Genomic DNA, 10,000 nt, shown 5'->3' on the forward strand with positions numbered 1-10,000 from the left:
CCAACCCATGCTAGCATGGAAAGCGGACGTTAAACGATGATGATGATATATATATATATATATATTATATATGTATATATATAGATATATATATATATGTTTATATATATATATATATATATATATATATATATATATATATATATATGTTTATATATATATATGTGTGTGTGTGTGTATGTATTCTCTTTCTTTTTTACTAGTTTCCGTCATTTGACTGTGGCCATGCTGGAGCACCGCCTTTTAGTCGAGCAAATCGACCCCCAGGACTTATTCTTCACTTGTGGTGCTCCAGCATGGCTGCAGAATAGGGACTAAAACAAAGTGAAAGATAAAAGATAGAGAGCAACTCACTTCCTGGTTGTGGTGTCTGGCGAGGATGGAGTGTCTCTCCTGTGGTACTGTTCACCTGGGTTGTTGTCGGTATCGGATCTAAAAAATGCCCCAAAAGCAAAGAAGCAATTAAATAAGACAACAAACTTCATGATGCAAACATGGAGCACACATAAGTCTCTTCAGGTTTTCCATTTCCTGGACGTGCCTTCCCAAAACCCTGTGGCCCCTTGATCCTGGCGAAAGACCCCTGTCTGAAACATTGGATGCTCCACTCACCAACAGCATCTCAGTGTTACAGAAGTGGCCCCTGCTGAGTTCCCCAAATAGATCACCACTACCCTTCTTTGATCCTGTTTAACCCTTTAGCATTCAAATTACTCAGTCAAATGTAATGCTTATTTATTCACAATGTTTTGAATTAATCATGCATTATCTAATAGCTTTAAAATTTCAATGGTGTGATGCTTTATTTCCAGAATGACATTGTAGGTTAGATGGGAGAGGTCAGATATGGCTAGTTTAAACATAAATCTCATTAAGTTCAATCTCGTTAGGTTAAGTGTAATAAGATGTTTAATTTATTTTGATAATCTATTTTGCACATTTTACCTCTTAATTTCCATAGCAAAAATATTAACCCTTTACAATTCAAATTACTCAGTCAAATGTAATGCTTATTTATTCACATTGTTTGGAATCAATCATGCATGGAAGGCGGACCTTAAACAACAATGATAATGATGATCTCATAACTTCGTTATTTCAATTATGAGATTGTTCATTTTTAGAATACCATTAAGTGAGGTTCTTCTTCTCCCTAACACCCTGCATGTCCTATGTCATTGTATCTGTTTTCCTTATCTTAATCAACAGAGCGTATTACAGATATACGTTTTATTCTTTTAAATTGACAGATGTTTATTATTATTATTATTATTCAGTAGTTTTATTTTTATAACGTGCTTTCACTTCACTACCGAGCGCAGCTCTGTGCGCCTTGGGTATGTGCTGTGGTTTGCTGTGGTGCTCTTATGTTTATTGTATTGAAAGTGTTTTGCGTAGGATGTGTGCAGTGCCCAGTAGTGCAATTTTCTGTATGTTATATATATTTGTAAGTCCTGCTATTTTTGTTATGTATTTGTCTGAATATTTTTTTATTATACCAAAGGCACCTACTATGATAGGAATTGTTTCTGTTTTTAGATTCCACATTCGAGTTACCTCTATTTCCAGGTCTTTGTATTTTGAAAGTTTTTCCATTTCTTTTAGAGAAATTATTATTATTATTATTATTATTATCATAAAACCTTGACACTTTATTTATTGTACTAAATATTGCTTAAACGTACGGATTTTTCTACTTATCTTATCGCATTTTTAAATATTAGGATACGTATATACATACATACATATATATATATATATATATATATATATGTGTGTATATATATATATATATATATATATATATATATAGATATAGATATATATACATATATATATATAGATATAGATATATATATAGATATATATATATAGATATATACAAATTGTCCAACCCATGCTAGCATGGAAAGCGGATGTTAAACGACAATGATGATGATACATATACATATATATATATATATATATATATATATATATATATATATCCCTTAGTGGGTTGTACCCCTAACCCCTAACTCTCTCACGTTATATATATATATATATATATATATATATATATATATATATATATATATATAATAGAAATATGTTAAAAAAACAAAATAGAAACTACCCGTGGAAATTTAAGGGGAAAGTAAGCAGAAAAATAAGCGAAAATGCACATTGGAAATCCAAAAGAAGGTAAGGCTTTTTATGAAAAGTAACGATATATATACATATATACAATTAGATGAACTGAGGTAGGAATAAAAGTAATAAAAGTCATTGTTGGGAGTTGTTAAAGAGATTTACAAGCATACCGGTTTCGTAATATTACTAGTCATTGCTTTGAGTATAACACGCACACACACACACACACACATACACACACACACACACACACACACACACACACACACACACACACTAGGGAGTGCTGAAAAGTTCCTGGCTCTCAGGGTATAGCAAAACCCTTGGTTGGCGGACCAACCTTCCGAGTTCTTTTACGAGGCTTAGAAACATTGAAGGACTGCTGCAATAAGTTTGTGAATCTGAGAGGGGGAATATGTTAAATAAAATCATAATTCACAGATCCTCCTGCTTTTTTCTTTTACCCAAAGCCAGGAACTTTTCACCACCACCTCATCCCATTAGCATAGCTTGGGGTGATAGGGGTGGTCTACCCAGGGCAGCACTTTTAAAGGAGTGGCACTTTTCATCTTGTTGTAGGCTATTGCTGAAGGCAATATGTTTTTTTGCGGGGTCCGAGGGCAGCAAATGGTAGGGCCACCCTGGGTGGCACACACTGTAGCTCCACTAGTGCCTCATCCATACATACAGACACGTCAATGACGTGTTATGGTACTCTGCGAGTTTACCTGTGAAACAACTTACCGGAACAAGCAGCCGATGCATCTTCGTAGTGGCCACAATCTGTCCTTCCCCAACCGTTATGTATACAGCGGAATAAAGAACTCTCGGTGCCAACACAGTGGATATTGTCCATCCAAATGTGACCATTCCCCTCACCGAAACGAGCAAATTGATAAGCTTCACCATGACTGAAAGAAAAAAAAATAAAGAAAATGCTTTCAGTTTAATAGAGTTGGTATGAGCTGGCAGAAATGTTAGCGTGCCGGGCGAAATTTCATCTGCCATTATGTTCTGAGTTCAAATTCCACTGAGGTCGACTTTGCCTATCATCCTTTCGGGGGTCGATAAATTAAGTACCAGTTACGCACTGGGGTCGATGTAATCGACTTAATCCCTTTGTCTGTCCTTGTTTGTCCCCTCCATGTTTAGCCCCTTGTGGGCAATAAAGAAATAAGAATTGGCATGAACATCACTAACTCTTGTTTATTTATATCATCTGTACATCAGTCTACATACCTCTCTATATATTCACCAGTTTATCTATCCTGTCTGTCTGTCTACTATCTATATATCTATCTATCTGTTCATCTGTCTCTATCTCTCTATTTATCTATCTATCTATCTATCTGTTTGTTTATCTATCTATCTATCTATCTGTATGTCTGTCCGTCTGTCTATCTATCTGTCTGTCTGTCTGTGTATCTATCTATCTGTCTGTCTGTCTAACTTACTTTTTGCTTAACACACACACACACACACACACACACACATATATATATATATATATATATCTTTAAAAATAGAGCTCAAAATCAATGCATTGAAGATACTTTATTGCAGCAACAATTATAATAACAGAAACAACCACAATAAGCCAAACCTATGCACATTTCAATAGGGTATCCCGGATAAATAAACCACATCATAAGATGTCTCGTAAAATATTGTAACAAATTACAACATATTACAAATTTCTGGATACTCCATCTCTTCAGGGTCGCATTATTGCCATCACCAATACTATTATTAGCAAGACACACACATCATCCAAGAGGGTGAAAGAATAATCGACGGCACGCAACCTACCATCGTTATTTTCTTACAGAATGTAAACAAACAAGTCAATTTGTTACAATATTTTACGAGACATCTTATGATGTGGTTTATTTATCCTGGATACTCTATTGAAATGTGCATAGGTTTGGCTTATTGTTGTTGTTTCTGCTATTATAATTGTTGCTGCAATAAAGTATCTTCAATGCATTGATTTTGAGCTCTATCCTTTAAGAGACATGTATACATATATATATACAAAAACTCAACTGTGAGTTTTTGGCTAAGACTGTTAACAGATACTATATATTTTGTAAAATTTGTTTTATAAATGTATATATATAATATATATATATATATATATATATATATATATATATATATGCATACACACACACATATACACACATATACAAACACACACACATACATAAATACACACATGCACACACATATATATACATATATTTATACATTATATCTATACACACACACACACACACATACATTCACAAACACACTAACAAAATATGAAACAAAGAAGAAAGGCCAAGATTTGAACCCTCGTTACCAGGCTTACACTTACTTGTATCCGAGTTGCCGACACACCACTGTGGCATCACGCCAGTCCCAATCATCGTCGCAAACTGTGCCCCAAGCACCATCATGGTACACCTCCACCCTTCCTGCCTGAGGGGTTGAACCGCCAACCAGACGAATTTCACCTATAACTGCAACAAGAACAACAACAACACACAGTGAGGAGGAGGAGGAGGAGGAGGCGGAGAAGAAGAATCAGGAGTGGCTGTGTGGTGAGTAGTTTGCTTATCAACCTCATGGTTCTGGGTTCAGTCCCACTGCATGGCACCTTGGGCAAGTGTCTTCTGCTATAGCCTTGGGCCGACCAAAGCCTTGTGAGTGGATTTGGTAGACGGAAACTGAAAGAAGCCCGTCGTATATATATATATATATATATATATATATATATAGGCACAGAAGTAGCTGTGTGGTAAGTAGCTTGCTTACCAGTCACATTGTTCCGGGTTCCATCCTTCAGCGTGGCACCTTGGGCAAGTGTCTTCTACTATAGCCTCAGGCCGACCAAAGCCTTGTGAGTGGATTTGGTAGACGGAAACTGAAAGAAGCCTGTCGTATATATATATATATATGCTCACGGTGTATGTGTATGCATATACTCAAGCTACTTACCTTCAATGTCAAATATGATTGGTTCCAAAGTTATATTCGTAGACTGGAAGGTACCTGGTAAAGGTAATAAGATATGGTTAGGAGGTGGTGGCCACTTATTAATATCGTTATGATTAAAAAAAAATTTTTCCTATTACTCATATCAATATTATTATTATTATTATTATGTGTTTTCCTTCTTTCAATTTTGTTTCCGTCTCTTTCCATGTGTCTTCCCAACACCTAGGGCAAAGAAACTCACTGTAAACATAGATAGACCATTAAAATAAGCACACCAGATTTTTCATTTACAAAATCAAGAAAAGAAAGAAATTTACACGAGTTGTAAACCCTTTGTATCGTCCTGTTTTACCCTTTAAACGTATCTTTATATCAGCCATTGTAGCCAATAAAAGAATTTGTAATAATAATAATAATAATAATAATAATAATAATAATAATTATTATTATTATTATGGTGATGGGCTGGTAGAATCATTAGCACGCCAGGCAAAAATACTTAGCGGTATTTCACCTGTAGCTACGTCGTGAGTTCAAATTCCGCCAACGTTGACTTTACTTTTCATCTTTCCAGGGTCGATTAAATAAGTACCAGCTACGCACTGGGGTTTGATGTAACTGACACATCCCCTCCCCCAAAACTTCTGCCCTTGTGGTAAAACTTGAAACCATTATTATTGTTATTATATATATATATATTATAATATATATATTATTATATATATATATATATTATAGGTGTAGGAGTGGCTGTGTGGTAAGTAGCTTGCTTACCAACCACATGGTCTCGGGTTCAGTCCCACTGCGTGGCATCTTGGGCAAGTGTCTTCTATTATAGCCTCGGGCCGACCAAAGCCTTGTGAGTGGATTTGGTAGACGGAAACTGAAAGAAGCCCGTTGTATATATGTATATATATATGTATGTGTGTATATGTTTGTGCCCCCAACATCGCTTGACAACCGATGCTGGTGTGTTTATGTCCCCGTAACTTAGCGGTTTCGGCAAAACAGACCGATAGAATAAGTACTAGGCTTCTAAAGAATAAGTCCTGGGGTCGATTTGCTCGACTAAAGGCGGTGCTCCAGCATGGCCACAGTCAAAAGACTGAAACGAGCAAAAGAGTAAAAGAGTATATATATATGTATGTATGTATATATATATATATATATATATATATATATATATATAATAAATGTATATGTGTATATACATAAATACACACACACACACCATATATATAAAGTGAAAGATAGAGATAGGAAAGTCATACTTGAACACACAACACCAGCATCTTCGTAGTGGCCACAATCGTGTTGCCCCCAGCCATTGCTGCTGCAGTTGAGTAAGCTGATCTCAGATCCTTTGCAGCTCACGTTGTCCATCCAGATCTGACCTGTTCCGGCACCATACCTTGCTGACGGCACTGGGCGACCATCACTGAAATGAGTAACAACAACAATATTACAGTTCTATATTTAAGAGATGAGGAATTATTTACATTGTTTACATTATTTACATTTGACGGATATTTGTCCTCATCTTGTTTGTTGTCAACACAACGTTTCGGCTGATATACCCTCCAGCCTTCGTCAGGTGTCTTGGGGAAATTTTGAACCTGGGTTCTCATTCCTAACGATGTTACTATTATTATATTATTATTATTATTATTATTATTATTATTATTATTATTATTTATAAGCCTTAAAATTCACCCCATAATTGCCCACGGGCATATGGCGTAGTGGTTAAGAGCGCGGGCTACTAACCCCAAGGTTCCAAGTTCGATTCACGGCAGCGACCTGATTAATAATAGTAATAATAATAATAATATAATAATAGTAACATCGTTAGGAATGAGAACCCAGGTTCGAAATTTCCCCAAGACACCTGACGAAGGCTGGAGGGTATATCAGCCGAAACGTTGTGTTGACAACAAACAAGATGAGGACAAATATCCGTCAAATGTAAATAATGTAAATAACAATAATAATAATAATAATCATCGTTTAACGTCCGCTTTCCCTGCTAGCATGGGTTGGACGATTTGACTGAGGACTGGTGAAACCAGATGGTTGCACCAGGCTCCAATCAAATTTGGCTGAGTTTCTACAGCTGGATGCCCTTCCTAATGCCAACCACTCCGAGAGTGTAGTGGGTGCTTTTACGTGCCACCAGCACGAAGACCAGTCAGGCGGTACTGGCGACGATATATATATATCATCATTATCATCATCATCGTTTAACGTCCGCTTTCCATGCTAGCATGGGTTGGACGATTTGACTGAGGACTGGTGAACCAGATGGCTACACCAGGCTCCAATCTGATTTGGCAGAGTTTCTACAGCTGGATGCCCTTCCTAATGCCAACCACCCCAAGAGTGTAGTGGATGCTTAATAAAAGATCTTGAAATAAAAATTAGCAAAACGTAGAACCTGAAGACTAAAACAACAATACCTCTTGTCATAGGTGCCCTGGGAATGATAGCAAAAGCGGCTGATTTTTACCTAGCTCAGATACCAGGAAACCCCAAAATGGCAGAAATTCAAAAGATAGTGATCATGTGAACTGCCCACATTTTCTGCTACAACAATACTCGCTGCCTTGATCAAATTATTTGTTTCTGCCATGTTTTTTGTTCTGACGTATTTCAGAATTTCGTTCACATTTTTCATTCCTTGGTTCATTTTCCACTGATCAACCTTTTTAAGGTTGCAAATAATGTCGCTATCATTATCCTGTTGTTGTTGGCACTCCGTTGCTTACGACGTCAAGGGTTCCAGTTGATCTGATCAACGGAACAGCCTGCTCGTGAAATTAACGTGCAAATGGCTGAGCACTCCACAGACACATGTACCCTTAACGTAGTTCTCGGGGGATATTCAGCGTGATACAAGGCTGACCCTTTGAAATACAGGCACAACAGAAACAGGAAGAAAGAGTGAGAGAAAGTTGTGGTGGAAGAGTACAGCAGGGTTCGCCACCATCCCCTGCCGGAGCCTTGTGGAGCTTTAGGTGTTTTCACTCAATAAACACTCGCAACGCCCGGTCTGGGAATCGAAACCGCGATCCTATGACCGCGAGTCCGCTGCCCTAACCACTGGGCCATTGCGCCTCCACCATTATCCTGTAGCCTTTATTCTGCCATTCTTCCACTTGTTATTTTTTTAAAAATTTTTGTACATCTATGTGTTTGATACGTGTCTTTATATATACACATATGGGCCTTGTGATTAAAAAATGAGAAGCTGAGCTGACCCCTAACAAGGATAAGGGTCTACTTACGTGTATCCCAGCATATGGCACACAACGTTGGCCTCTCTCAGGTCCCAGTCGTCATCACACACTGTGCCCCATTGACCTCCATAAAACACCTCCACACGACCAACATTTGGTACATCTCCTCCGACCAGACGTATTGTCCCTGAAAATATAAACAAGAGAAAATGGTTAAAAATACAGTGATATACAAGGGGCCGTGGGAAAGTTCCTGGCTTTGGGTAAAAGAAAATACTCAATAATCAGTTGATTATGATTTTATTCAACATATTCCCCTCTCAGATCCACACACTTATTGCAGCGGTCCTTCAGTTTTTCTAAGCCCTGTAGAACTTGGAGAGTTGGGCCTCCAACCAGGTTTTTCGTGATACCCTTAAAACTAGGAACTTTAAAGCACCCCCTTGTGTATATATGTATCATCATCGTCGTTTAACGTCCGCTTTCCATGCTAGCATGGGTTGGACGATTTGACTGAGGACTAGTGAAACCGGATGGCAACACCAGGCTCCAATCTGATTTGGCAGAGTTTCTACAGCTGGATGCCCTTCCTAACACCAACCACTCAGAGAGTGTAGCGGGTGCTTTTACGTGTCACCCGCACGAAGGCCAGTCAGGCGGTACTGGCAACGGCCACGCTCAAAATGGTGTATTTTATGTGCTACCCGCACATTAATTGCTTAATTTGCTTTTCAAGTATCTTGAATTAGTATATTACATGGTTGCATATATGTATGATTCTGTAATAAATGTATTCAGTATACATGTCATCTTTAATACCCAAATATTAATATTATACACGTACCTACTGGTGTAATCCAATGAATCAGTATAGAGTGGATCAGAAACTGGTGCAAACAATTTGAACACAGTCCTACCAATAGTTTCATGAAGCAAGACAAGATTCACAAATTAAAGAAAATACTAGCAGTGTATTTTATAACAACAGTTTTAATATATCAGAATATAATATTATACACATTATAAGTAAATCTGTTTCAAGTAAATGGTGTTATTATAGTTTACCTGACACCATGTTAGTTACTATAAAATAACCAACGCCTTAGTCACGTCACTGTGGTTGTTTACATCAGCAAGATACATTTGATGTTTATTATTGAATGTATGTATGTATATATGAAAGGTTGCTGGAAAGTTCCTGGTTTTGGGTAAAAAAAAATACTGGAGGATCAGGTAATTATGATTTCAGTCAACATATTCCCCTCTCAGATTCACACACTTATTACAGCAGTCCTTGAGATTTTCTAAGCCCTGTAAAAAGTACTCGGAAGGTTGGGCCTCCAACTGGACCTTTTGTGACACCCTTAAAGTCAGGAACATTTCTGCAACACCCCATACACTAACACAAACACACACATAGACATACCTACATACATAAACCCACTCACACAAACAGAGATATTTTAAGATCCATCAGAGCGAAAGAAACACATACATATTTGACACCGCTAAGCAAGAAGAATAAAAAATGCATATACAACAGATATATAAAACAAACAATATATATACATATATAAATGCAGACGTGTGGCCGTGTGGTAAAAGAAGAGTTGGTGACCTTCTGCATTTTCTGTTTGCCTGTGTAT

General features: G+C 37.2%; 1 protein-coding gene across 1 annotated transcript in view; it reads right to left on the reverse strand.

The window, feature by feature from the left end:
- The window catches only part of LOC106879666 (scavenger receptor cysteine-rich domain-containing protein DMBT1), a 40,464-nt gene that overhangs the window by 28,218 nt on the left and 2,246 nt on the right, over positions 1-10,000 (reverse strand). The window contains exons 2-7 of the mRNA XM_089345666.1: positions 8,403-8,541; positions 6,390-6,556; positions 5,119-5,172; positions 4,496-4,640; positions 2,878-3,044; positions 355-432 (exon numbers count right to left, since the gene is read on the reverse strand). Coding sequence (XP_089201792.1) covers positions 355-432; positions 2,878-3,044; positions 4,496-4,640; positions 5,119-5,172; positions 6,390-6,556; positions 8,403-8,541 — 750 coding nt within the window. The remainder of the gene's footprint in view (positions 1-354; positions 433-2,877; positions 3,045-4,495; positions 4,641-5,118; positions 5,173-6,389; positions 6,557-8,402; positions 8,542-10,000) is intronic.

Source organism: Octopus bimaculoides, chromosome 29 (genome assembly GCF_046866305.1).
Source record: "Octopus bimaculoides isolate indiv1 chromosome 29, ASM4686630v1, whole genome shotgun sequence".
NCBI classification, from domain to species: Eukaryota; Metazoa; Mollusca; class Cephalopoda; order Octopoda; family Octopodidae; genus Octopus; species Octopus bimaculoides.